The following is a 27,912-nucleotide window of genomic DNA, read 5'->3' as shown; positions in this document are numbered from 1 at the left end:
ACTCCCTGTCATCTACAAGGGTAACTGTGCGCATACCAGAACTTTACCTGCCTAGTGAATCTTATCTTTTTCCCACTTTGGCTTGAGCGCAGGCCTTTGAACCTTTTTTAGACATCATTCCGGCCACGCCAACAAGCCAAAAGTTTCCTTTCGTTCTCTGTACTTGAGTTTCAGGGCCTTCTTCCCTCTAGGCCTTTTCTTTCCTTAGGTAGAGATTTCTAAACCCTAATTCATTCTACCTACATAAAGCTTCAAAACACACGAGGCGGTCACTAAAGGAAGGAAGAGGCTGATCGATCGACTTTGAACCGTCTTTTGGTCCTTCTTCTTCTAGAGCAGCCAATACTTTTCAATCTTCTCACTCGTTTTGTTCATCACCAACTTCAATCGTTACAAAATAACTGAATCATTCGTTTGAATTTGCAATTCGTTTTTGGAAGAACTTCTTTTTTCTTTTCTACAAATTCTGTTTAGATTAACAACTACCTCTTTGGATATTAGGTGGTACTTTTGTTTATTGAGCTGAGGTTATTGAGAGAGAGGGTCCGGGAACACAGCGAAGGGCGTAATTGCAAAGAGTTGGGCTTTGGTGTATGAGCAAGGACGATTACGGAAAAGAAAACATGAGCAAGGAAATCTTGGGAAAGAGCTCCGATTACACCTTCACCGCAAGTTACCCTTCGATATCGAACAATGAGAAGCATTGCGGCAACAGCATGGCATACGAATCATTGAAGCCATCTTCATCCCGAACAATAGCGAAAGTGGTGTCGAAAGTGGTATCGAAAGATAGGAAGGAACTCAGCACAAGCAAACGACAGCAACGGTGGATTGGATTTTATACCAAGACAGCTCTATTATCAATTCTCGCGACTGCACCTCTTGCAATTGCGGATTGCATCTCTCTTACCGGTTCTACACAATGTCCTGCATTTACTTCTGCTTCAGTTGAAACCAGCCTGACCGGGCTTTTGTATGTTTTGATTTCATCCTACTAGCATGTGTTAGCTCATCCATACTAACTGTAACATTAGCCCATTTCTATCCTATGTTTCCGATCGCGCTACTTTCGATACTCAATTAAGCGCATATGTCCAAACAAGCTATGTGCAGTTAAAGTATGCATATATATTATTCTGAAATTGCCGATACCGATATTTGTCTAACGCGATCATGCAGGTACCAGCAACTACTCGGATGCGGAAATATAAATCTTACAAACACAACAAACCTTTACGCTAGATACACAACCACAGCTATATGTAATTCTATTATCCAGAATTCAAAAAAATCATGTAGTTTATCGGATACCCAAGCACCGCCGGTTTGTGCAGATTCTTGCGTGAGTTTCTATCAAATCAAAATATGAACTTGAAATTAACAGGCAGACATAGGCCCAATTTGCGGAGAGCGAGTCGATAATAATCTCTGATGGACAACTCTGTTCAAGTCCTGGGGATAATGCTATTTCTCAAATTCGCGCCGATTTCACAAATTGCGCATTACCATCAGATTCATTAGCTGGATCTTGTGTTGAAGGCTCCACCAATGAACCGGATAATTGTGGATTTGGAAATAGTACGTTTGGATTATGTCAGTACTGTGGTACGGGTGGGCAAAATAGTACGGATACATGCTGTTATAATTCAAAAGCAGAGACTCGTTGTGCTGGTATAGTACTACCTACAATCACAGGATTCATAAACTTCACCACAAGCACTGCCTCGGGATCCGGAACATCTACCCCAACTTCATCTCCCACGGGAGCTGCCAGCTCTACATCAAAGAAGGGAATATCTGGTGGTGCCATTGCTGGTATCGTTATTGGATCATTAATTGGTTTGGCTGCACTCGTCGCCTTAATCTTTCTCATTGCGTTGTGCTTGCGTAGACGACGTGGAAGTCAGCATGGAAGTATTCTCAATCAACCGACACCGCCTAGAAATAAGGGAATGACATACAATCCTGTAGGTTCCAATACTACACCGGAAGGGTACGAAGTACTCCCGGGGGGGCGGATTGCCCGAATGTCGGCACTTGAAGGACATTCTCACTCCGCACATTCTTCATCTCCACACGACAGAGGTGCTTCGGCTGCTGGCGCTGTATTAGGGGGGGCTGCCGGCTATGCTGCCGGGCGACGACATGAGCATCAATCTTCATCGAGTGAATTCGGAGAAAGTCCAAATTCAGCTATGCAAGGTGGAATTTTGCGACCACCTCCGAATAGACGAACTGCGTCACTTTCCAGTGGCTCGGTTCTTGGAATTGACGATCCTCAGACTCCTGGAAGTGTGTCATCACCACAAGCCTTGGCGAGCAATCAATCTGAGCAGCTACCATTCTTCAAAGACTACTATTCTCAAGATGAGATTCACCCTGGTGATAAAGTTGCAACGTTATGGGCCTATCAACCACGCGCCGGAGATGAGTTTTCATTAGAACGTGGTGATATGCTCAAGATTGTCGGTATTTGGGATGATGGATGGGCTACTGGAGTCATGATTAATGAGCGAGCGGATGAATGGGACGAGAAGCGTAAGATGCAACGCGACAGTGGTGTTTCAAATACATCCGGACGAAAAGACCAATCTCCAAACGTTAGTGGTGAGATCAAAGCTTTTCCATTGGTCTGTGTTTGTCTTCCGGATCATTGGAGAAGGACAATCGACGGTGATGGTTCAACGGACTCCGGTGGTCCACCAGGCCTTTCATGATGATGGCAGATTTCATATTTTCCCTTTCATTAATAATCTCACGGATTTACGACTATTGTTTTTCATTCGGCATAGGCGTTACGGACTATAAGATTCTTTTCACGCGCCCAGCATCGGAACTTTCACACACAACGCGATACATTCGAGTTAAATTTCACGCCCCGTTACGTTTTAGATTTTACTTACGGCATTACACCACAAGTTTCCTGGCCTTGGGCTTATGCGCTCATGATTCAGCTTTAATTATAATGATAGCATCGTCGTCTTGTTGCTTGATTATGGAGAAACGTGTTAAATTATATTGATACTACTCAGTTTACAATTTTTTTCTTTTTACATATACCCAAATTCGTTTATACTGCTAGCAGAATGCAAACAAAACTTGGGAGGTTGGAGGTATTTTTTGATTTGCATAATAATGGCTATTGAAGAAATTCTTTTCTTGGGGATGCGGCAGGCTTTTCAAGTAGAAGAATAGGAGGAAGCAAGGAAGTGGAATGATTACCTAGTATCTGCATGAGCTTTCAGGCTCATAAAAACTCAAAATAAAAGAAGTTCAAGATCATAGAAGCTTTATCAAATGAAAGTCCCTGGTGAATGTAGCGAGTAATCATTGCCAATAGATTCGCATCTTGATATCAATCGAATCATGCCCCGCCACTAGCGTCCCGCTTTTCCCCAAAATTTATATAATTCTGCCAAAGCGGTCAATTATCAAATTCGATATTTCGAGTTCGACTGGGACAGGACGCTCATAAAAAGCCGATTTACTCACAAAATTGATTACAGAGGTTTAATCACATACACAGTTTCAAAATGGTTAAGAAGAGAGTTCGCGATCCGGAAGAACTTCCTGATGCGCCTGTTCATAGTGCTGGGGAGGAAAATGATAGTGGAAGTGATGTGAGTTTGGCTTTTATTTGAGTGTGGATGATAAATATAGATGGGTTGGAGGGAGGGATGGGAAAAAGGATTGGGATTGGGATAGGGATTGCAGATTAGCATTGCGGACTGTTGCAACGAGTCAAAGAAATCCCACACTAACACACATGCAATCCTCCAGGGCGAAGATATCCTCAACGTCGACTTTGAATGGTTCAATTTCCGCGAAATCGATTTCCACGGCGTCAAGAGTCTCATTCGTCAATTATTCGATGTGGATAGTCAGTTATTGGATCTGAGCGATTTGGCAGATGAAGTGGTTAAGCAGGGTACGATTGGTAGTACGGTGAAGGTGGATGGGGAGGGTACCGATGCGTATGCTTTTATGACGGTGCTTAATTTACATCGGGGGAATGGGGAGGTGGATGGGGATAAAGGGGAGAGGGATATGGAGGTGGGAGAGGCGGTTAGGGGGTTGAGGGGATATTTGGCTAGTCAGGCGAAGGAGGGGGGTTTGGTTCAGAGAGTTGTTAATGGAGGGGGAAAATTGGGTGGGGATGTGGGGGTGGTGTTGGCAGAGAGATTGATTAATGTTCCTGCGGAGGTGGCGCCGCCTATGTATGGGATGTTGGTTGATGAGTTGGAGGCAGCGGTGGAAGATGGGGAACCCTATGATTTTGCATATTATTTGGTTGTATCGAGGGGATATCGAGAGGTGGAATCCAGACTAGATAGGGAGGAGCAGGGTCCGAAGAGTAAGAAGAGTAAGGGAAAGACGAGGGCGTCCGGGGAGTTGTTTTATTTCCATCCTGAGGATGAGGTGCTGAAGAGGTTTAGTTGTGCTTATGAGGAGTTTGAGTATAAGAAGGATGAGGGGGAGGGTATGGCGGATAGTAAGAGGGCGTTTCAGGAAATGGGTATTAGAGCTGTGGGAGAACTTATTCTTATTGAGAAGGCTAAATGGGAGGAATGTGTTAAAGCTTTGGGGGAATATTTGGGTGCGCCAGTTGAGAGTTCTTAGAAGAAATGAAAGAAATAAATTCAATATTAATATAATATCATACGTAGCTTGGAAGTGTTTTATATATTCTTTTTAATGAGTCTTCCCATCTGACCTTGTATTTTCTAGATTTTGCAATCTATCCGGGTATACTTCTATTTCGATTATCCTCCCGTCCATCTATTTTACTTATCCTCTCCTTGAACCGTTGCATGAACTTCCAACTATTCAATTTTTATGAGGTTTTCTTCTACTTTAATCCTTCTCTAACCTTTGCATCAAATACTCCACTTCCACAACCTTAGTCAATGGAATCACAAAATCCCTATACAATCCCTCTACCGCCTCTACATTAATCTTGCCCTGCGGTTCTTCTCCATTTCCTTTCCCATTATTCAAACTCGGATCGGTTCCATAAGTTCTAGCCTTCAATCTCAATCTCTCCAAAACCTGCAACTCAACCTTCTCATTCGTGATAGCGCGGCCTAATCCTTCGCGATCGCCCGCTTGTATCATTTTCGTAAATGCTTCTTCCTCAGCTTGAAACTTGCTCTCGGCCACAAATTTGCCAAAATGTATGCGTCGGGATAATGCTTGTAGACAGTTGATATCACATGTAGCAGCTGATCCATAATTTTCTTCTCTTTCGCCGCGGTCTGAACGTCCTGTTTGGAGACAGGCTTTGGGGAGGAATGTCTTGATGTAGTGGTCTTTAATCTCGGTATTGACGTTTACATCATTTGGGTGGAGGATGGTGGGATAATGAAGGGGTTGGAGAATAGGCTCTTTGAGAGCGTCGGGGAAAAAGGGATATTCGTCTGGGGATTGGAAACGGCGGATCAGGGAATCGAGGGTTTCGCGGGAGCGGAGGAGCCAGTCGAGGAAACTGAGCGTGCTGTCTGGAAGGGGGAGTGCGCCGGGAATGTAGATTGTGGGATTGAGGGGGAATTGGACTCGTTCGATTAGATGGAAGGTTATGGTGTCTTCGAGGCGGCTGGAGGGTTGTTAGCTGGGGGTTTGGAGAGATGGATGGGGAGGTAGGAAGAGGGAAAGGGTGGTAAATACATGAGTTGGAAACGGATATTGGCTAGATCAAGAGCTTTAGAAGCATCAGAAAGATCAATAGCAGCGTCCATTATGAAACTTTTGTATATATTATATATCAATGGAAATATTCAGTTGCTCAAAAAGTAAATATGAGATTTGGAAGTTCAAGCGTTCTTGTGTGAGCGTGTTCAACTGCGAGTACAATTCAAGAATGCGAGAACTCTACAATAAAGAATAATCTGAGAGAACTAAACTCAATTTATACTTGAAAATGTAAAGGAAGGTAGGAAGGTTGGAAGGTATTCATATGTCCTCGGATCCGGAGAAATTGATTATGTTAAGGTTACCTCGTGTATTCTATTGAAAGCTATGAAACTTTAATTTTTGATGGATAACCTAGCAGCGCAGTCATAGTATGGTGAGAATGGTGGGGTAGAACAATGACTATGGGAGCTCCAGAGTTTAGCCTTGTATGCAGAGCAAGCAAAGAACCTTGTGCTGTCATTTTGTGCCAGATTTTGTGCAAGGGCCAGATCTTGTATAAAGGTTGTGCAGAGATGTTGCTTACTGCGTCCCCATGTATGACCATAGTTCCACACCTTTATCCAATTTTATGATATGCATCACAACTTTTATGCATATCTTCCACCTATCATTCCAAACATCAATTACGGAACCGCCAAATCCATCATATCTTCAAGATCTTAACCTTAACAGAATATGAACAAATTAAAAAACTTCTAAATTCCAAAATCCTCTACCCAAACCACACTATTTGTGCCAACACACACATTCAAGGGGAACCAACCAAATACTCGTTTTTCATTTTTTGCTGCATTGAATTATCAATCACGAGAGAAAGTTATCTTATCATTGAATTGAATCGACATTTGTATGGCTGGCTCCAGTAGCCGCAATGCCTCTTCATTCGGGGCAGAAGAGGATGAAGATGGGGCTCTAATATCTGTATGTTTATGCGGTGTTTTCTTAGTTCTACTGCATTTTTCCTATCTTGCATATTCTTGAAATTTTTATCCAGTTTACCATAATTGCGCTAATGGGTGTCTATCTCAATCAGACCCGAGGGCTAGAAGCTTTTGGTAGGAAAGTTACAACTACAGCTGGTCATTTAATAGGGCCCATCGATCCCACCTCTAGCACCCACTATCAGAATGCCATGAGCGATCTACATAAACAACTTCGCAGACCCAATCTTCAACGGAGCGTCTTCTCGTTTGCGAAAACTACACCTACCGATTTGGTGCGCTCAAAGTTGTCGACATCGGAGATTCAGTATAGGGCGCTGACGTTCTTGCCGGATGAGTTGTTGAGGAATATACCCGAGAATGAAAATAGTTATTCCTTATTTCAAGGATTTCAAGCAAGCTTGCCCGAGGCAGGGGAGGAGAAGGGGAAGAAGCATAGAAGGAGGATCTCGAGGGGAAGAAAACTCATCGATAATGCTAGTGAGGGGGGTTCGGAGGGGGATGGACCACCTAGTGTGGCGAAGTTGAAAAAAGAAAAGGAGGCTCTCAATCATCGATTGGAGATGATGGGTATTAGGAAGAACATGGCAAGTAGTGAGATTCATGGAATCGATAATAAAATCGCAAATCTAAATTCTATGAGGAGAATAGTCTTGGATAGGTTGGCGGGGTTGGAACAGGAAGAGTCAATGTTGGAACATGAGAGTGAGTATAATTTTGAATGATGAATTGCCGGGCAACTAACTTCGGAATAGTTCTAGATGTGGAAAATCGATTAGAGGAGGCTCAAGAACAAATCGAAGATGCGGAAGCATTAGGGAAATCCATTGTTGGGGCTGAGGAAGGAGATGATGTCGAGAATTCAGGAATGGAATCTTCATTCATGTCGGAATCGATTTACGAGAAACTTCCCTCGAGCGCAAGTACATCTTCCTCGAAAGGATCAAGAAGACACAAAACAATTCGAAGGAAATCTATGCCAATTTTACATGAACATTTCGAACCTGGGTCTTCAATTCGAGAAATTCAAGCACATGATGATATGGTTACAGCTCTCGATTTTGATGTACCATTTGGTACAATGGTTTCCTCGGCTTTAGATGATACTGTTCGAGTATGGGATATGAATGCGGGTAGATGTATGGGACTTCTTGAAGGACATACTGCATCTGTACGAACTCTTCAAGTTGAAGATAATATCGTCGCCACTGGATCTATGGATGCTACAATTCGATTATGGGATTTAAGCAAAGCTCGTTATGATCCTCAAGATAAAATAAAGGAAGAACAAGAAGAGGGGGAGGAAGATCAGCTTGCTTTTGGTGAAGCTTTGGAACGTGAACAACAAACACATATTCCGCAAGGAACAATGCAGGATTGTCCACTATTCACACTGGAAGCTCATGTTGATGAAGTAACAGCTCTTCATTTCCGTGGCGATACCCTTATATCTGGTTCGGCTGATAAGACATTAAGGCAATGGGATTTAGAAAAGGGAAGATGTGTACAAACATTGGATGTTATGTGGGCAGCAGCACAAGCTTCAGCAACAATGGGTTCTACTGAGGGTACATGGCGACAAACTGGACGTTTACCAGATGCAACAGCTGATTTTGTTGGTGCAGTACAAGTTTTTGATGCGGCTCTTGCTTGTGGTACTGCTGATGGAATGGTTCGCTTATGGGATTTGAGAAGTGGTCAGGTGCATAGGAGTTTAGTAGGACATACAGGTCCAGTTACTTGTTTGCAATTTGATGATGTGCATTTGGTCACTGGAAGTTTGGATAGGAGTATTAGAGTATGTTTCTGGTCTTTCTTTTTTTGTTATTTTGTTTTTTGCTACATCTCTAGTGGATGTATTGAAGGAATATAGTGGAATCAATAACTAACAAAAAAACAGATCTGGGATCTCCGAACAGGGGCAATCTATGATGCATATGCATATGATGCACCTATTACAAGTATGATGTTTGATACTAGACGTATTGTAGCAGCTGCCGGGGAGGATATGGTTAAGGTGTACGATAAAACGGATGGAAGACATTGGGATTGTGGTATTGGGGCTCAAAGGGAGGCAAGTGAAGAGATGGTTGAGAGGAATATTATAGAAAAGTGTAGGGTTAAAGACGGATATATGGTGGAGGGAAGAAGGAGTGGTATGGTAGGGATTTGGAGTTGTTAGATCTTTGGGATGTGTGGTGTAAAGGGGGGACAGGTCAGTTGAAACGAAATGGAAACGCTTGCTACGGGAGATAAAATGGGAAGTGTCATTCACTTCTTCAATGTTGGACTAACTTTGGTTGAGGTTGAGGTGAGAGAATAAAATCGGGACGGATACGGATGGATGTGAATGTTGTGGATGAATCCATGAGCCATACCATGCATATCATATATACATACGAAATCAATGAATGAACGAATGAATGAATGGATGAATGATCGAATAAATATATGCGGCGGGGTTTATTGTATTTCTCGACTATGCATTTGAATTATATTGGGAATAATGATATATGTATGGTATTTGGATATGGATATAGTAAGTTTCATGTAACTATTGTCTGTAGATGTAAGATTGGTTATATAAGAAAATAGTATTGATGGACTATCTTATCTCTCCTCTCCTCTCCTCTTATTTTCTTTTCTTATTTTTTTTTTTTTTTTTTTTTTTTTTTTGAGAAATGGAAATGGAAATGGAAAGGGGCTAGTATTCTCATTAATAATTCCCTGGGTACTTAGTAATCTTAGTTCTTTGGTGATAGAGTCACTATTTACTGTACGCACTTTTTGCATCTCTGAGTAGGTAATAAGGAGGGATGTATATGGGTATGGGTATAGGATTTTCCATCACAAATTGGACTTGGAGTGGGATGGGGATGGGGATAGGGATAGGGATGGGCATAATGATGGAGATGGGGATAGGGAGAATGTGATGATTGGAATTGAAATGAGTTGGGAATGAGTTGGGTTGGGTTGGGTTGGGATGAGATGAGCGAGCTCGATGTCTGGAAGGAAGTTTATGTTGGTGGCGTGGTGATTTACTGATTTCTTGCGGCAAGATAGGGGGTGAGCAGTAATAGATTCACAAATCCTTTGTTTTATTTAAATTACAAACAGGATTAAGAGCAAGAGAAGAAGAAAATATTCCTGATGATTAAATTATCGTTTTGATTTTTATTATAATTTGGGGGTTAAGCTTTAGCTTTAGATCTTTTAAGAAGTTAAGATTTTGAGATTTTAAAGTAGGGGTATTTTGGGATGGGATAGGATAGGATAGGATAGGATAAGATGGGATAGTAATTGTGGAAATAGCTAGGTATTAGCTAGTAGTTTGCTTTGCAGATTTGGAAGGTGTGGAGGATCTGAAGTGTAGAAGATATGGAAGTAGGTTTTGAGTAGAATTAGAATTAGTAAATGGTGATGGTGATGGTGAGTTTGATGTGTTTATTTTTCTTTTTTTCTTAAAGTATCCGCATTTTCTCCCTCTCCGTTTCCTTTTCCATCTCTATCTTTGTCTTTTTCTTTATTCTTTTAATGGAGATGAACAGTCTGTCTGAATTTAAGATTTTGGATACAGAGATGTGAAGATTGTGATTGTGATTGCTGGTTTTAGAAGAGATTTTTGGATGAGATGGTATTGGGATTCTTGAGACTAGGAAGAGCATCAGATTGAATTGATTGATTCTCTAGCTAAGCAGTTAAGCTGCGAGTATATATTCAAAAAAATGAAGGAATAAGGTTAGGTATTCAGCCTTCGGAATTAAAGTGCTTTGAAATCAAAATATTGAAAGCAAACAAACAGTATACCAAAAAGGAAAGAATGAATTAAAAGTTGAGTTTTGTTTGCTCCTTATATGCATCATGCAATATATATGTATATGCTGCCAAGATCCCAGGAGGTCAACAGATGGTGTTTTTGTTTGTATTTATGATGGGTATTTATGATTCAGTATTCTGGTTTTATAATATAGATTAGATCTTTTTTTAGTGTGGGATACGGGGTTTGAGATATTGATATTTCTACTAATAGGTCTAGTACAATGCTAAGGGTAGATATCCTGATGAAAAGAAAAGAAAAGAAAAGAAAAGAAAAGAAAGAAGGTTTTTGTGTGAACGAAGTGAATGACTTCAATTCAATTACTACTGTAATAAAGAACTAAGCGAACGCGAAAGAGACTAGCTCTTTTAGTAAGTCTATATAAGACTTACTACTTTCAATATGTAGCTAGCTCTTTAGACAGAATACAATTAGACATACAGGACCTACGTAATCCGTGGGTGCTACGTCTTCCGTATCCTTCTCGTACCAACAGTTTTCCAGTAAGTCATTTAGAATCTTTCCATCGATATGTATGACCTGGTCTTAAGATTTTCGAAGTCTTTGAAGGAATCTCGTTGGATTCAAGTCAAATAGGTCATCGAGTCCTTCAGGAATTTTATTTAAGCTATTTGGTTTGCTTTTCGGGGGAAGTATGTTCTTGACAGTAGTCTGGACTGTAGTTTGGTGATAGGAAGGAGGGTTTTGAATATTGAAGTGTTTTGAGTATTGAGGTCAGGAAGTCTGATGATCTGGATTAGTAGAATGGGCTTGGATGCTTATTGTTTGGATAATTCCTTGTATTTGGGAAGGAATCATTTCTTAGAATAATACGATTATCTGAATAAATTAAGTGTTCTAAAGAAAACTAGGGTTTTAAGAATATGCTCATGTCTTTCAACCGGAACAATCTTTCCACCAGATCTAAGGAATACAAAACTTCTTGTTTTTTGATTGCATTAAGCACTGTTCGAAATACTTTCCCAGATATTGGCGATAGTGTCAGTTGGAGGGAATAATGAAAAAGGAGTAATCTTATGGAAAATAAAAGATGTAATTAGGGGGAATAATTCTCTGATGAATAAGATGTCTTCATTTGATATTGGATATTTGGGATGTATCACTTATTACCATGCATGACTTCTTAATTGATAGAGGTATCAGTACATTCGTTTTCGCCAATCAATCAGTATAGATCTTATAAATCGTAATATAATACTGCAAATATCCAAGTATCTCTTCCAAAATGTTTCATTTTCTCGTTGAGTTTGCTAGAGGAGGATCTTATTATTTACAGACTGTGATGATGATGATCGCCGTGATCGATGTACTGAGTGACAATATTTGTAATGCTGGAATTGGATGAAGATGGAGCATTTGCTCTTTTTTTATGCAGGAGCACCAGCACTGTTGGAAGGATATTTCGATGCCTATTGTTCGATGTTTCTTATTTAAACTCGGAATTGAAGGCATCACTTACCACGGAATCGGTTAGGTATGGAGGGTTAGATGATATATGGGAGAGCTATTCCTAAAATTTCCGCTAGAGATTTTGGAAGTGTGGATATCGTGGTTGTGCTGTGCGGGTATATAACAAAATCTGCAATGACATATAATTTTAGAATTGGCGATGGTGCTAGTTTCTTCAAGCTCATTAAAATAGTGATACTAGATTAGACTCATTCATCATGACATTGAAAAATTCCTAATGAACGCGAGGAGGAGGTTTTAAAAAAGCCAATCACAGTATACATCATCCCTTCCTGCTGTGATTTTCACCGATGGCCTGTATGAGATCTCAAGTTTGACTTTCCTCGTTAACTTTAAGGAGAAATGGTGCCTTGGAAAGGCCAACTAACAGGTGGTTATGTCTAGGTCTTTTGTGGAGTAGTAATTAAATAGCTCTTCACAATGCTCTCAAGTATTCACCATATTTTTGGTCTTAGCAATATTAAGGTTAAATATGTACTTTGAAAGTATCATAAAAGACCTTAAGCCGAAAGACTATTTGCTTAGCGAAAAGAGAAAGGAGGGAAGGAATTAGCGAAATTTGGGAAAGGAAATTCGAAGTCGTAGAATCCTAGCTTCATCTATCTATTGTATATAATAATACATCGACAATTATCAAAATCTAGACTATGTATCGAGAATTATTAAATAGCATGAATTTTAATGAACTTTTGATCTTTTGTTTGGATTCTAAACCAGATAATGAAGAATGCCATGGGATCATGATGCCTGGCAAGCTGAAGACATTTGATTGTCATAATTACGATTCAAATTTTGAAGAGTGATACGAGCTATTCAAACCTGACGACTCTCTCATTCTGTTGAATTCAGACTTGAATTATGAGGTTTTTGTTTCCGGATACTTGATCTGATCGTTTGCACTCTACCCAAAACTTACTAATGATGTGTATTGAATTGCACATTTCGAATCATACCTATAAAAGATACACTTATTCAATGAAGCATATAGCTAATTCTTTGTCATCACTAGCACTATTCTCAGAACATACCCTTTTACTAATTATTATAAAAAAAATCCAAATTTTCATCCTTTACTTTCCTCGCACAATCATTCAGTTTCAGAAAAGACGAGTACATATCCGGATCCATGGATATTAACCGATATTACGGAAGCTAACGCTACCGATTTATACACCCCCATCAAAACATAACCGAAAGCACCTGATCTAGCCGAGCGGATAAGGTTACATCTTCGATATCCGACACAGCATAAATTGCACAACCACACCCTGCACTAGTTCCACCACATCCCGATATGTCAACTTCCAAATTAGATATATGCAGGCAAGCCACATCGAAAGAGCAGGCCGCCACAGAAAGATCTAGAATATAAGCAAGATGAGGTGATGTGACATTGGTATGATTCAATCGGCGCTGTCCGTCGTGTGACCTGGAAAATATTCAGAAGGATGATTCGCATACCCTTGTAAATGTGGGTGGGAAATTTTCCGAATATATACATATCCGGTGTTGTGAGGAATATGCGGGAAACATGCATCGCATCATTATTAATAGATCAGGGAGGACATTTCACTGGTGAAGAAAAAGGTGATTCATAGTTAAAATCTTGGCATCTACTCCTAATCATCCAAGAACAATACTGAAACCTGCGCATTTCCATTCTCTAACACGAAAAAGGCGTATAGTATTCCGTGACAATGCATAAATTAGTCGGAAAACCCTATTCTGCCGTATTACCAACGATACGGTATGCATACTCATATATTTTTCATCTAATAATCAGCCATGTCTGAAATCAGCTTACTCATATCTCAAAAGATTCTCGGGAATCAGATTGGTTGCGTCAGGGAGAATATGTGATAATGGGCTGAATAATAGATGGATGTCTTGGTATTTTAAGCTACGGCGTGGCTGTTGTTCATGCTAAGATATCATCGTCTCATCCTATTTTTCGGTGAGATTACTTTGGGATGAAAATATGAAATGCTGTCTGCTTATTTGTTTCTTATCCTTGTAAGCGACTGGTTAAACAAACTTTGAGATCTAACCTAGGGTTTATTTCAGGAACTAGGTCATCTATTTTACTACTTACAATTATTACATAATAAAAACTAAATTATATAATAAATATCAACCCATTACCTCGGCGAAAATTTCATTGTGATAAGATAATTAGCTCATCAGCTGTAAGTTTGGAAATCTGCATCCTTGCATAGGATATCGATCTCGGATCGAAAGACGATGTCACCTAATGCATTATATTGTTACAATATTACTCACCCACTATTCATGATTAAGAGATACATAATAAAAATAATCCCACACCTCGGTGGAAAAAATAAATGCAAGACAGTTTTCAACTATCATCTCATCAGCTTTAAGCCAAGTTTGAGCTTCAGAAAGGAGGTGAGACACGCATATTGATGTTGGTGTTTAGCATTCAAGGCAGAAATAATTATCTTAGAATCCTAATAAGGATTCGGCAACTTCCTCGGCGGATTTAGCCACCGTTATTCCTGTGTGTATTGTGTTAGATATGTATGGGAATGATGCATATATGTTGCACATAAGATCTCAGGAATTCTCACCCTGTTCCATAGGCTCTTTTGGTGGTCAGCAATGTGGCTAATTGAGAGAAAGAGGGCGGGAGGATACCTATGTAAGTTACATATGCATAATTAGGCATCTTAGTTTCAGAGAGTAATATGGTTGGTTACCTATATACCTATGATACGTTTAATGTAGCGGGTTTCCTTTTTAGTATTTCTTGAAGATAATCTTATCATGTAATTAACCCATAATTAGATAATCCGACTACAGTCACATGGATATTGAAATAAGTATGTAATGGGAGATAGTGAGAAGTATCTATGTATCTTTGTATCTATGTACTTAAACACAAAAGTAGCGCTTTTATTTGCCTACCAGAGTGCTGCATTTCATTAAGTCTAGTACCCCACTTTTCGGCCATCTTTTACACCCAAAATCGTGATTTTCAATTATTAATAACTTTATAATCTATAATTATTCATTGATTCTCAAAATTTCAGATTTTACATCGCATTACATTGCATACCCGCACCATATTCCCAATCTCCAATCTAAACAAACTTAGAAGCCACAAATATATCCCAAAAGTAAATATCTATACCTCCCCTAAAAACCGCAACAAAACCAAACAGACAAGCAAAATAAATCATAATCCGCAAACATCAAAATTACAAACCCCAAAAACCATCCATTCATCACATTCTCTCCAAACACATCGGCAGAAGCAATAATCAAAACATCAACACAGCACTCTTTAAACAGTTGAAACTAATGTTTAAAAAAAAGATATTTATTCCCCAATAAACTAAACTAATATAAGAATACAAGAAACCACCCCAACCAAGATCCCCATTCCTAAAACCCCCTTTCTAAAACCCCGTTTCTAAAATCCCCCAAATCCCCTTCTTTGATAAAAATGAAAACTCCAAACAAACAGTTTCTGCGCGAGCAGTGATATCTAAGCTATCTGTACAGAAAGCAAAGCTGAAGAAGGTATATAAGTCTTGTGAAAAAAGAAAAAAAGAACAAGCGCAAACATCCCCCAAATCCCCCTCTTCATCCAATAAGCGAAAAAATGAGAACAAAATGACCCAGCTAGCCAAAAAAAACAAAACAAAACACTCTAAAGAAAAAAACCACTCCCCGAATTTCCTACTTCCTCCCACCTAGACTCCCCAATTAAACCCCCTCACCCACATATAAGATCTTAAAAGCCAACCTAATAAGAAAACGGCCCAATAAGACTCCCACTAGTCTTCCCCTGACTCTTCAAAATACTCGTAACATTCAACATAGCACTCTCATGAAAACCCTGAAAATCAAAATCCACACTAAAACAAGCATAAATATTCCACAACCAACTCGAAGTCTTCGACCCAATCGCATGCACATCAACAATATCCCACGTACCCCCCAGAATCCCGGGCGCACCAGTCGTCATATTGAAATAGAATGGTGCATCGCCCATTTGGAATTTCTGATAGAAACCCCCATTGTTGGGGTAGGGTTTGTAGAGTGTGAGTTCTTCGGTGATGGGGTAGATACCTGCACCGGGGATTTCACCGAGGAGATGACGTTGGGCGCCGGGGATGGTGCCAGTGCCAGTGATGGATTCGGGACTGGTGCCGAACCAGGAGGTTTGTAGGAAATTGCCTATGACGGATTGGAGGTCCGAGGCGGAGGCGGGAACGATGGCTACAGAGGTGGATACTTGGTAGTAGGTTCCGGCGGGGCAGGAACATGGTTGCGGGGTTGGACCGCAGGCGGGAAGTTTGGGTGGGGAGGGGGTGGGGCGGGATTTGGAGTTGGAGCTTGCGACTGTGGCTGCTGGTAAGGCGAGAGCGGAGGCGATGAGCGGAGTGATGGCGAAGATTGAGAAACGCATTTTGATTGTTTGGTGGTTGTTACTTGACTGAAGTTGGGTAGTTCGAAGGTGGAAGGGGTGTTTTATGTGAAAAGTTTGTGTAAGACTTTGATAGAGATAGTTGGTTTTAGTGAGATCTGATTGTGATCTGAAGACTGTTGATGATGTAGTTGATATTGATGTCAATGATCGTTAAGATGAAGATGATGTTGTTGATGATGATGATGATGATGATGAAAAAAAAGAACCTAATCTCAGGAAACCAACAAGCTCTTATACAATCCTCACACCTAGCATCTCCTCGCCACAAAACCCATCACAGCCTCCCTCAAACACCAAACCTCCCAATAATTACCTCTTGCGGCTCCGAGAACACCTTCCCAAAGCTCAAAGCTCAAAGCTCAAACGACTCAGAATCCTTCGACGAGCTACCCAAAATTACATTCCCCACGTGGATGACATGCAATAAGAGTATGTGGAGCCCATCAAAATAGCAACAAAACATTCCAAATCCTTGGTTCGATATCCCACTTTAGAAGTTGAATGGAAGCAAAGCCCCCTGATTACAGGTAGACAGGCATTGCGATCTCTTGTTTCCACGTGGATGACTACAATGTGACTGCGGAGACTATGGAAATAGAAACGCGAAATCCAAATTCGTGGGTCAAGCATCCCATTTAGGTCCTGGATGAATCAGAGTGATATATCAAAGCCACTCTTATTACAGGTATACATGGATTGAGATCTCGGTTTCCACGTGGATGACTGCGTTCCTGATCGTACCTTACAGATGACAAACACTTGATTGGATATGTGAACCTGAAACCCGAATACCAAGAATAGAGCCACCCTGAAAGCCATGTGCTGTGTAAGGTTATGGTATCGTATACTTACTATAATAGATATGGCGCTAAGGCTGAAAAAACGTGGTAGAGATGCATGATGATGATGATCTCCGATGCATTGCAGCGTTGCCTCGGAAATCTAGCCGACATGCAGCTTCTTGGTATATTGAAGGATTGAGCCTCATATCTTACTGACTGACTGATTTATCAATATCACGGGTTAAGCCGTCTGATTATGAGTCTTGCCAGGGGCTGACTTCGCTAGTGGCCATCCTGAATCTGACAGTAAGCGAAGGCGTGATGAAAATTTAGTCGGATCCGGTGATCGGATATCACTTGACGGACCGGAAACTTACCCTCGTATCTTATTCTGCAGCTTATTGTAATCATTTGGTGGATTGTATTTCAAAATCATAAGCAATTGTGGAATTCTGTTTTCCTGCTCCGGTGTCGTCGGATTTGAAATATTCATAGAGCTTAGTAGTGACAAGATACTGAAAGATGGCATATAAATCTGGTCTTTTTCACCATTCCTACGGATCATTCAGCAGTCAAAATGTTTCCAAATACTTTTATTGCAGGACAATTTGTCATAGCTGTAGTCATATGCGGCTTTTTTATTTTCAGAAAGCCTTTGACGGCTACATGTAATAATATTCTTTCCAAAATCCTCAACGTAAGTTGCTGCACCGCCATACAGCCAAGTATTGTACATCAGCCATATTAAATGAGACTGACTTTCTAAACAGGCATATTTGTCATATAGATACCCAGTCAAGCATGTCGAGTTTGGACATAGACTCCCGGGTTGTGATTATGAGTTCCCCAATGGCCAGGGTGATGGCGCAAAGTTTCTTCATGGAAAAGAGAATAGTGAACTTTGGGAATCAAGATATGGTTCTATTTACCAGATTTGGTCAGGCCATAAACCAGAAATGTGAGTGAACCTTCCAATATACATTCGGACTATAAAACCAAGAGCCAAATTCTGATATGGATGATAGTGTTCTCACTCAAGCCGCCGATATTCAAGCTGTTTTCAGTGATTCAGATAAACACTTTAAAGCTGTGAACAACAACTCCGGATATTTGCTGGGCCAAATACTTGGTCAATGTGTTGGGTTAATCAGTGGCCAGCAATGGAAACGTGTTCGATCCATTGTAGAAAAGCCATTCCACCGAAATGTCACTCCAAGATACGTTCCAATGATAGAACAACGAACAGTTTCATTCTTTCAAGAACTCTGGGACAGTAAAGACTTGGCACGTGGTCTTATCGACCCAGCAGACGATCTGAAACTTCTTCCATTCTTGATTGTGGCCGAAGTCGTTTACGGGAAGCTAGCTCCCGATGTTGAATCCGAGCTCCGTGCCCTCGCTCCGATCCGCGAATCCTTCTTCAAGCACGTCATCTCGGGCGGGCTTACTCGTTTCGACTGGTCAGCTTATCTACCTACACAAGCCAATAAAGACCTTGCAGCATTCCGAGAGCGATGGATTGCGTTCAATGAATTTGCTTGTCGAAGAGCGAAGGAACAAGGTCTCAACGCCCCCATCTTGGACTTATTCGCGGCGAAAGAAATGGGAGAATTAACCGAGAATGAAATGCTGCACACCCTTGATGAAATGTTATACGCCAATCTCGATGTCACAATTGGCGGTGTGAGCTGGAATCTGGTGTTTCTTGCATCGGACATTTCCGTGCAGAATGAGTTACGAGCAGAATACCAAGCCGCCCAGAAAGAAGCCGACGAAAATGGTCTGACGCTAGAGAAATATTTGTCGAGTAGCACAACACTTCTAGCCGCTTGTGTATCGGAAGCTTCTCGTCTACGACCCCTTGCTGCATTCTCGGTGCCACAAAGTATTCCCACACCAAGAGTTGTCGGAGGCTATGAATTTCCAGCCGGAACAAATTTCGTAATTGACTCATATGCTTTAAATATTCGTAACTCATACTGGGGCGAAGATAAAGCCATATATCGTCCAGGTCGTTTCATGGAGAGAACCGCAACACAGTCACGATACAACTTTTGGAGATTTGGATTCGGTCCAAGGCAGTGTATGGGAAAATTTGTGGCGGATATTTTGATAAGGAATATTTTGGTACATTTGGTAAGAGAGTATGATCTGTCATTGTTGAAAACCGAAGAGTGGCAGAGAAACCCTGAGATTTGGATTAATCATCCAGATATGAAGTTAAGGTGTGTGAAGAGAGGATAATTGTGTGATGTTAGCGCTTTGGTGATTGGGCAAAAATTCGGAGGGATGGCGTATTTCATCTTACAGGGCCATTTCAATGTATATTTCCAAATCAAAATGTCTGTTAAATATCTATTGAATTTCTCTTGAAACCACTTTGAATATGCAATCTGAAGATGAACATTCAAAGGACCATGACGGCGATCATGAGCTTTGGATGAACATAACTCATCGTGACATAAAAAATCCCCATCCTAAACGTAATAGATAGTAGTCGGTAAGTGTGCATTTGTCGCCCCTGGATTCGGATGATTTTGATCCTTGGTGTATAATCTATATTAAGGTATTCTGCCGTGAGAAATATAGAAACATAATGAACCGAAATGAACACTGAAGAAATTTCTATGAGCCAAGAGTCAAATCCGTAACAAGTGGGTATATTTTTTGTTCCTGTTCTAATCATTTTGAATACTTTTATTGCCAAGATTCACTATAACTCCAATCATTATCAACATTAAATATACCGGCATCTGAAAAATCAAAGATGTCACCTTGGAACTATAATCGAGAAAAATCATATTAGTATGATGTTATGGAGGTTGCACCCAATTGAAGAGAAATATAATAGAAAGAGGTATTTACCTGGCTGATTTCAGGTGTCAAAGTGGTTAATTGATCCAAATATCCCGGCTGACTGGTATACATGGCCTGGTCTACGATAGACATTGAGACATCTGCTGTTGGTGCCGTCCTAATTGTGCTCTTATCGTCCTGCGAGAAAATTAGTCTAATTGTGCCGCTCCACAGTTCACAGCAACTCCTTACCTTGTTCAATTCAGGACTATGAGATGGAAGTTTAACTTCTCCATTGGGGAAAGATTGTAGCAAGGTCTGCCTGCATGTTGACAACGCCTTCTTGGCACCTTCGTACATCAAGTTCTCTTTTAGATCAGATGTACCATTCGCTCGTACTGATTGCATCACTACGGAAAGAATGAGAACATCTTTCAGGTCACTACCGAACTCCCCAACTCTTTTGGTGAAGCCTTCCAGTGTGCTTTCGACTATCCGAGTGAGTCTGGCTTTTGAAAATTGTGTACTTGTTGCTGGAGGACTAGGCAGGCTCGTTGGAAATTGATTCGGCGTTAATCCTGGACTTGGCATATTGCTTTGGTACCCGGAAGTTGATGTTTTGATATATTGACAGACACTCAAGACAGCAGCCAAAACATCATTCTTGCAACAGATTTGGAACATGGTCCAATACAAGTTTGTGCTTAGTAGATCCAGATCGGCGACTGAGGGATCAAAATAGTCCTGATAAGAAAGAATGGCGACTGATGATTCCAAACAAATCTGTTGCATCTCTCGGAATGAAGGGTCATCTTGTCGCTCTTCCCACAGAAGTAATCGATAAAGATTGAGAAAAGGTCTCCTGAGATATATATCCAACAAAACGCAATCCAATAGATGGGAAGGGGAACGTTGAAGTGTTCCATCTAGCTTGAGTGGTGCTGGTACACGTCGCAAGATTTCCTCCAGTTTTCTCCCTTCTCTGACCACTTCCGTAAGATCCATGACAGGACTAATGTCTCTGATAAGCGACACAACCTTCAGCTGCTGGGCTAGAGACATAGCTAATGTAACTTGAGCAAGGGAGTCGGTCCATTCATAGAGAGGTTTTGAAGGAGGGAGCTCGGTTGTAGATTCGTCAAAATCGGCATCATTTAGATTTGCTGGAGCCAGTTGATTGAAATCTATGTCGGGAACAATACTTGGCATGCTTGCAGCCATGGATGCTTGTAGGTCCATTTGAACAATCGTTACCCAGATTCTTCGCCTTAATTCGGCATGAAACGGTGAGATTTTCTTAAATTCCGCTGGTCTTAAGTGAAGTCCCATAACCATGGCAGAACGGACCAAAGCACCCGTGGCACACCATAACTTATCTGGAGAGAGAAGTTGTAACTGTCGGGCAAGGAGTAGAAGTGTTTCTGTTTGCAGGGTTGATATATCAATTGCCTGCTTCCTACTGATTGTGTCAATCCAAGCCGCTACAAGCTCAAGCGATGCCATTTCCAGATATGTTTTCTGATCATCATCAAATCCTGAATTACTATCGAGGAACTTGTAACAGATCGCCAGTATAGTTGTCAACTGGGGTAAAAATGATGAATTTTGGAATATCTTGTCGTCGGGGGATGTCCAAAATTGCGAGTACAGACGAAGGAAGGAAGGCACATGAAGGATCCTTGAACTCTTCTCAAAATTTTCAGTGTAGATCTTTAACAACCTGTCACAAACAGGTTTTCCGGGAAGAAATTCTCGAAGCTTTGAAAGAATTGCAGCACTTTCTTGACTCGACGTCTCCTTTCTCATGGTAAGGTGACCCCGGGACTTTTGCTGTAGATATTGAACATCTTTGGCAAGATTAATGATGGAAGTATTACTGTTTGCACTTTTGTTTATGAAATCTTTTGCCTCGGGAAACTTCAAAATAATGTTAGTATCGTATCGTGTCGTATTGGATAAAATCCACATAATGGGTAGGGCTGAAAGCCAGTGGAGCGCATACCTGGTTCAACAAGGTGATTCGATCATTCTGACCATGATATCTACTCCTCGATCCTTTCACAACCAGGGTACAAAGACCTGGTATCAATCTAGGCGGAACATTTGTACGCTTTGATATTCTGTGAGGTGGTGATGATTGTGATGTCGACCTTTGAATATTTGATAACTTTCCAGAGACTTGCAGTAGCTCTTCAAGTCTTGCGACACGAGATTGAAGTTCTTCCACAACCCCAACCCCACCATTATTACTCTAGGAAAACGAAAGACGTGTTAGCCACAATGGACGTGATTGTAGAAACCATGCACCTCATAAAAGACGTACCTGGATGATATTTACACTATTTCCTAATGTTGGCGCATTCTTGAGGTCAGGTGTGCGATCTCCTGGTGAATTTGTTGCAGGTCGTGATTTCGGGATTGATTTGGTAGGGTCGTGATTGTAAGTACATTCTGTTGAGCCACCTGGGATCTTGGTACAATTTTGACACGGTAAAAGTCGATCGCATTTCAATTTCTTTTCACGACATCTCAAACAAGACACCACTGGTCGTGGTCGTTTGCGAGATGAATCAAATCGAGTGTCCTCCATATTTTCAAGGGTCGGCGATTCTCGTGATAACAGACGCAGGTAAAATATGAAAGAGTGGTTGTGGAGATACGGAGTATGCTGCGAATTGGGTAGGTACAAGTCGTGGGAAGTTGTGATACCTAGATATGGAAAGGGTCTGACCGAAAGAGGGGAGTCCGGAGGATTTAATTGTTTGGATTCACTGCAGATGGGGGGCAGAAGTGAACAAGGTGCACAAGAAGCTACGAGAAAAAAACCATAAGAATGTCAGATTCTCGTGATGAGAACACCGAAGGGCGTATGGTCTATAGCTAGGTGCTGGGAAGGTAGCTGGTCGGTGGTGGGTAGCTCATAATCACAGATGCTGTATGTATAAAATATAGAAAGATATGTATAGTACAGTCAGCCCGGTGAGAAGTTGCATGGTGGCCTGTCTTTTCACCAGCCAGTTAAAAGATGGTGCTTACGCTCGTTTGGAAAGTACGTACAGTCAAGGCACTCGAGTAATCAGACCTTTCCGACTTGGGGTTATTAATACTCCATAATTATAAATTTATTGTAATTAGGAGGATTAGTGAGTTTAGCGTTTAGTGAGATAGAGGGACAAATAAGACATATAAGATGTAAGACATATGACATATAAGACATAACGGCACGTTACTTACCCAGTAGGTACTGAGCTATTTGTACATGCATGCTCCAGATTCACGGGCGAATGGTGCCTGGCTCCAATGTTCCCATGGCTGACTTGCCGAATGCGATGGAAAGTTTCAAAGTGCTAATCAGGATTGTGATCCTACAGAGCAATACAGTACGTACTAGGTACGGGGTAAAGAGGTATCTCGTCACCTCGTCTTACATGGTAAAATTTATCTTCTCTCCTCACTGCTCGAAGAAGTTGAAGGGAAAGCCTTTTCTTTCTCTTTCCTGTCGAATGGTCAGCTATACGTACGCAGCTAATTAGCCGACTTTGAACCACGAGGATTTTGATATTACTGGTGAGTATACCACAAATTACCTACAATAGAGAGGCAATTGCAAGCTGAGCGACGAGAGTACAAGTGCACACATCGCCGTAAATACTGTAGACACCAATTCAATTGCCTATACCCACCATACCCATACCTATGAGGAAGGAGGCTAGCTGGCTCACTTAGTACGCAGCACGCAGTAAAAGTTGATTATCCCGTCGATCAGAAAATATCCGAATGGATGGCAGAAAAGCTTATTAAAGCTTTCTTTGCTTGGCTCTAACTTGTTTTGCGGATGAATGTTGGTGATGAAGAAATACGGTGATGGTCCACTGTTGGCCGATAAGGTTAAGGTTAATCGGTGGGCCCTGGCCCTGGTGGCCTGAACGGATAGCCGTTACGTCGCATTGTGCAATCAATTCAATCAATCAATCAATCAATCAATCAATCGATCAATCGCAACTCAACGGGACAACATTCAACGATACAACATACAACTTACAACTTACAACATCCAACCACAAATCATGACGACCTAAACGAGAATATCCTACTTTCGTATTCGGTACCGGACTGCCGCTATTATCAATCCCATCTATACACTTGTCAGCATACTGGAACCGCCACTCTTGATTCCCAGACAATTGGAAAAATGGTTCCTGCATTGGATATAGAGATAATTATTACACCATTTTATCCTCAACAAAAAACTCCAATCACCATTTTCCATTCCACTCTCGATAGTGCCTAATTCGCCAATACCGGAGTTTGTGAATCCCATGTTTTTTGCTCTGCTGCATCGACAAGCCAATTGGCTACACTTTCTCGAGTGATACTAGCCATCATGGCCATGCCTTGTCCCTTGTTCCCATGTATTTTGACCGGCCTTACTTCACCTTCTTCCAGTCTTGCAGGTCGAGCGAGAATATAGTCAATGCCACTTGCCTTCACCTCTTTATCCACCAAGTTGTGGTCATCGTATTGCAGGTACATGTTTGACTTCTTCATCAACATTCGAAGCAAGAAGTGCATGTGCGGCCAGCTATCCCCAACACCAAAAGCCTGCATTACCACAATCTTACGCACATTAAATTCCTTCATAACCGCAATTATATTGGCGTTTGAGTCGGCCATAAGCCTTGGAGGAGATATCGAGGCAGCGAAAGGGCTATCGGATGCTCGAGGAGCGCTCAATGTAACAAGAACAACGGACGGGATTTCGGGACTGGCTTCGAATGCTGCTTTGATATCGGCCTTAATGAGGGGGGTACCTGTTGTGGTTAGACTTCGTCAAGGGCCTTCTTGCAGATATCCAGCTTAAATGCTATGACTAGTTTTGGTATTTGAGGATATGTTTCTTACCTTTGACAAGCTTTAGACCATCCCTGGGCTCTATTGAGGAGGGATCTCGAACCAGTGCTGTCACATCATGACCTAAACCTGCACATCAGCATCCGGATGCCGCAGTCCAGAAATGGCGACATCGCTGATTTCTCGGGTTGTTAATGCATTCTTACGGTATGTACGTACCTCGGAGTAGGGCCTCTTCAATAACCATCTTACCCGTCCTTCCACTACCGCCAATTACAAAAAGCTGCATAGTTTTTGAAACGCTAAGCTTCAGCTGACTGTCGTCTATCAGGCTTATGATGGATGTTCAATTGGGATGCAAAGGTTGTGTGATGTATGTAAAGGTCATGCTACGAACGGTTGAGGAGAGCTGGCAGATGCAGATCGGCGATATTTCCGTTTACTTATAAGCAATTATGGTTGTTCTTGAGCTTGTTCAAAATTTATTTTGAAGCCAAAGGATTCCTGAGCTGTATATTTACTCTCTTCCTGGAGGCTATGCTTTTGAGAATCGGAGCCGATCGGAGCCGGCTCCTTCACGGGTTATCCAATCATCATCCTTTCTTACACCTATTGTTGACTTCTACAATAACTCAATTTCATTTTGAGATGTTCATCATAGATCTTTAAACTAATCACGAACATTAAAATTTAGCCTGCTGATGTCGAAGAGCAGTGAATGATGGCTATTGGATTACTAAGTGGTCGCTTCACAGGTTCAGTAGTCCTCAATGCGTTCTGACAACAACAGAATGAGGATTGAACCTTGAATCTAATTCATATAACAATTTCATTGGATGTTTTGAAATTATTTGAAACCATATCCACCGAACCAACTCCACCATTCTTTTAGTTTTCAAATTTAGAATGCACATCATGTGCTCGCTATGAAGTCTTCATGACCAGTAGCCCGTTAACTGCAATACAGATGACTTCACCATATAATTTATTTATCCCAACAAGCACTTTCACCATTCTCGCGATAATATTTTGGAATCGACATTAATTTCGAGACAATCGAAGACGATTAATAGTTTTATCTACCTGTCCGAACAATAGCCCCAACCATAACTCCGAAAATTGAATACAGTCAAAGCTTTAGGCGCTTACAACCTCGGTATTGATCGTCTCTTTCTCCAAAATCTTCGACTCGGCTTCCTTTTGCTGCTGCTTTTTTTGTTCAGCGAAGCTTTCGACCATTGCGTGTCCCCCTCTTTCGTTGAAGAAAAGGTTCAAGTACATCCAGGTTTCCTTCGCATACCCCTCTGCACGATCAAACATGGCCAGCTCATATTTTCTTACAGCTTCCGACAAACCCTCTGCGTCATTGAAGTTTTCTTTTCCTTCCCAGGTTGGTTTGCGAGCAATTATAGCCCTTGCAAGTTCCATTGCATCCTCCATCGCAACGTTTACTCCTACACCCGCAAATGGAGTCATGAGATGAGCCGCATCACCTAATAGGGTTGCACTAAGAAATGGTCAGATGATATTCTCAAACTGTGAAGGGGGCAATGGAAGAAAGTGCGAATGGAATGAAAAGTATCTTACCCAGCTCTGTGAAGCCATCTATGACCAATTGGAAGCATATACATTGGCCTTGGGATTGGTTCCTCATCACTCTTGGTTATCAGGTCCTTCGCATCTTGGTCCCAGTCTTCGTAATATTTATCCACAAACTTCTGTCCAACACCAGGAGCGGACCAGTCGATACCGCAGGTTTCTTGCCAATCTTCAGGTCTTCGGAAGAATCCATATGTTTGGACAGATCCATCTCCATTACGCTGTGACAATACGGTTTGGTGGTTGCCGAGAGTAAGACACATACCCAGGCCTACTCTTTTTGCAAGAGCTGGGTCCTTCTGATCGATATTCAAAACCTTGGCTTCTACTCCAGTGATTCCAGCGAACTTTGGCCTTGTGTTGGAGATTATGTGGCGCACTTTGCTCCAGGCTCCATCCGCTCCAACAACCAAGTCAAACCCTCTCTCAACAGAATCCTTAAAGTGTAGATCATATGTGAGGGAAGTTCCGTCAACGGATGTTTCCACACGTTGTAGTTTGTGTCCCCACTTGATGCTACCAGGCTCAAGAGAATCCAAAAGCATGTTACGGAGCTGGACTCGGTCGACTTCAGGTCGGCCTTTGAAAGAATCTGGTCTGCTTTCACCAATTTCTTTACTCTCATCCATAAGCAAATTTCCAGACGGGTCGTAGATTTTGAGAACTTCGCCCTCAGGTCGTGCAACTGCCAAGAATTGTTCGTACAATCCAGCTTCACGCAGTGCAACTTGAGCAGATCCCTCATGAATATCGAGTGTACCTCCTCGAGTACGTGCATTTCGATCTTCGTCTAACTCGAATATGGTACATGGGATACCATTATATTGAACGAGACGAGCAAAAGTTAACCCCGCTGGGCCAGCTATAATTTATTAGCTTTTACATAATTTTAAACTGGAATCCAGAAAATGACTAACCACCTATGACGGCAATTTTTGGAAGAGACATTTCGACCACAAAGTACCAGATTTAGTCGTGAAAATTTTGATATTGAGAGAGAAAGGTGGCAGAAGTTTAGAGCTCAAAGTTGATGATTTGAAATTCTAGAAATCAATGGTGAACGACATTGATAGACATTATATAATTTCAGCACGCAATAGGAAGCCCGTCTAATATCAGATCGTGGTGAGATCGTGGTGAGAACGTGCTGACAGGGGATATTTTCGGATCCGGTACTACGGTATTTTGTGTATTCAACAGACTTTTGCCGAAAACTACGTTTACTTCTTACCATATACGAGTGGATAGTCCCCACAACCACATCCTACCTACCACTAGAATTTCACTAGAAGCTGAAGGGTATGTATGACTAAGTCTCAGGCAGTATTATTATATCAGCTTGCAGGTAAGAAATGTGGAATCGTCGTTATGACAACAGATTTTATCATTTCCGGATATGTTTCTCCGATCGGAGATGCTCGGGATCAAGCGATCCTCACAACAGCCCCCCTTTTCTTATTGTTCCTACCGCTTGGCGTAGGTTTCTTC

The 27,912-nt window shown here is 41.4% G+C and overlaps 10 protein-coding genes across 10 annotated transcripts; 4 read left to right on the top strand and 6 right to left on the bottom strand.

Moving 5' to 3' along the window:
• Window positions 1–623: 623 nt before the first annotated feature.
• SS1G_08571 (hypothetical protein) lies at window positions 624–2,717 on the top strand (the record flags this gene model as incomplete). Its single annotated transcript, XM_001590781.1, has 4 exons — window positions 624–973; window positions 1,035–1,118; window positions 1,180–1,342; window positions 1,395–2,717. 4 exons carry the CDS (start codon window positions 624–626, stop codon window positions 2,715–2,717), a joined length of 1,920 nt encoding a protein of 639 aa, XP_001590831.1.
• Window positions 2,718–3,533: 816 nt separating this feature from the next.
• On the top strand, window positions 3,534–4,559 carry SS1G_08570 (hypothetical protein; the record flags this gene model as incomplete). Its single annotated transcript, XM_001590780.1, has 3 exons — window positions 3,534–3,620; window positions 3,781–4,480; window positions 4,555–4,559. 3 exons carry the CDS (start codon window positions 3,534–3,536, stop codon window positions 4,557–4,559), a joined length of 792 nt encoding a protein of 263 aa, XP_001590830.1.
• Window positions 4,560–4,854: 295 nt separating this feature from the next.
• On the bottom strand, window positions 4,855–5,735 carry SS1G_08569 (hypothetical protein; the record flags this gene model as incomplete). The annotated part of the gene is made up of 2 exons (XM_001590779.1): window positions 4,855–5,593; window positions 5,665–5,735. 2 exons carry the CDS (start codon window positions 5,733–5,735, stop codon window positions 4,855–4,857), a joined length of 810 nt encoding a protein of 269 aa, XP_001590829.1.
• An 805-nt stretch (window positions 5,736–6,540) lies between these two features.
• SS1G_08568 (hypothetical protein) lies at window positions 6,541–8,814 on the top strand (the record flags this gene model as incomplete). The annotated part of the gene is made up of 4 exons (XM_001590778.1): window positions 6,541–6,612; window positions 6,725–7,337; window positions 7,394–8,430; window positions 8,533–8,814. The coding sequence occupies 4 exons, from the start codon at window positions 6,541–6,543 to the stop codon at window positions 8,812–8,814; spliced, it is 2,004 nt and encodes a 667-aa protein (XP_001590828.1).
• A 5,586-nt stretch (window positions 8,815–14,400) lies between these two features.
• Window positions 14,401–14,911, bottom strand: SS1G_08567 (predicted protein; the record flags this gene model as incomplete). The annotated part of the gene is made up of 2 exons (XM_001590777.1): window positions 14,401–14,456; window positions 14,866–14,911. The coding sequence occupies 2 exons, from the start codon at window positions 14,909–14,911 to the stop codon at window positions 14,401–14,403; spliced, it is 102 nt and encodes a 33-aa protein (XP_001590827.1).
• Window positions 14,912–15,709: 798 nt separating this feature from the next.
• On the bottom strand, window positions 15,710–16,375 carry SS1G_08566 (hypothetical protein; the record flags this gene model as incomplete). Its single annotated transcript, XM_001590776.1, has 1 exon — window positions 15,710–16,375. The coding sequence occupies one exon, from the start codon at window positions 16,373–16,375 to the stop codon at window positions 15,710–15,712; it is 666 nt and encodes a 221-aa protein (XP_001590826.1).
• A 2,030-nt stretch (window positions 16,376–18,405) lies between these two features.
• Window positions 18,406–19,422, top strand: SS1G_08565 (hypothetical protein; the record flags this gene model as incomplete). Its single annotated transcript, XM_001590775.1, has 1 exon — window positions 18,406–19,422. One exon carries the CDS (start codon window positions 18,406–18,408, stop codon window positions 19,420–19,422), a length of 1,017 nt encoding a protein of 338 aa, XP_001590825.1.
• A 453-nt stretch (window positions 19,423–19,875) lies between these two features.
• SS1G_08564 (hypothetical protein) lies at window positions 19,876–22,564 on the bottom strand (the record flags this gene model as incomplete). Its single annotated transcript, XM_001590774.1, has 5 exons — window positions 19,876–19,959; window positions 20,044–20,172; window positions 20,227–21,891; window positions 21,977–22,225; window positions 22,298–22,564. The coding sequence occupies 5 exons, from the start codon at window positions 22,562–22,564 to the stop codon at window positions 19,876–19,878; spliced, it is 2,394 nt and encodes a 797-aa protein (XP_001590824.1).
• A 1,697-nt stretch (window positions 22,565–24,261) lies between these two features.
• SS1G_08563 (hypothetical protein) lies at window positions 24,262–25,114 on the bottom strand (the record flags this gene model as incomplete). Its single annotated transcript, XM_001590773.1, has 3 exons — window positions 24,262–24,785; window positions 24,877–24,948; window positions 25,045–25,114. The coding sequence occupies 3 exons, from the start codon at window positions 25,112–25,114 to the stop codon at window positions 24,262–24,264; spliced, it is 666 nt and encodes a 221-aa protein (XP_001590823.1).
• An 848-nt stretch (window positions 25,115–25,962) lies between these two features.
• Window positions 25,963–27,372, bottom strand: SS1G_08562 (hypothetical protein; the record flags this gene model as incomplete). The annotated part of the gene is made up of 3 exons (XM_001590772.1): window positions 25,963–26,332; window positions 26,413–27,286; window positions 27,342–27,372. The coding sequence occupies 3 exons, from the start codon at window positions 27,370–27,372 to the stop codon at window positions 25,963–25,965; spliced, it is 1,275 nt and encodes a 424-aa protein (XP_001590822.1).
• Window positions 27,373–27,912: the final 540 nt, after the last annotated feature.

Source organism: Sclerotinia sclerotiorum, genomic scaffold (genome assembly GCF_000146945.2).
Source record: "Sclerotinia sclerotiorum 1980 UF-70 scaffold_11 genomic scaffold, whole genome shotgun sequence".
Taxonomy (NCBI): Eukaryota; Fungi; Ascomycota; class Leotiomycetes; order Helotiales; family Sclerotiniaceae; genus Sclerotinia; species Sclerotinia sclerotiorum.
Note: the sequence above shows the minus strand (reverse complement) of the source record. Positions and strands in the feature narration are given on the sequence as shown.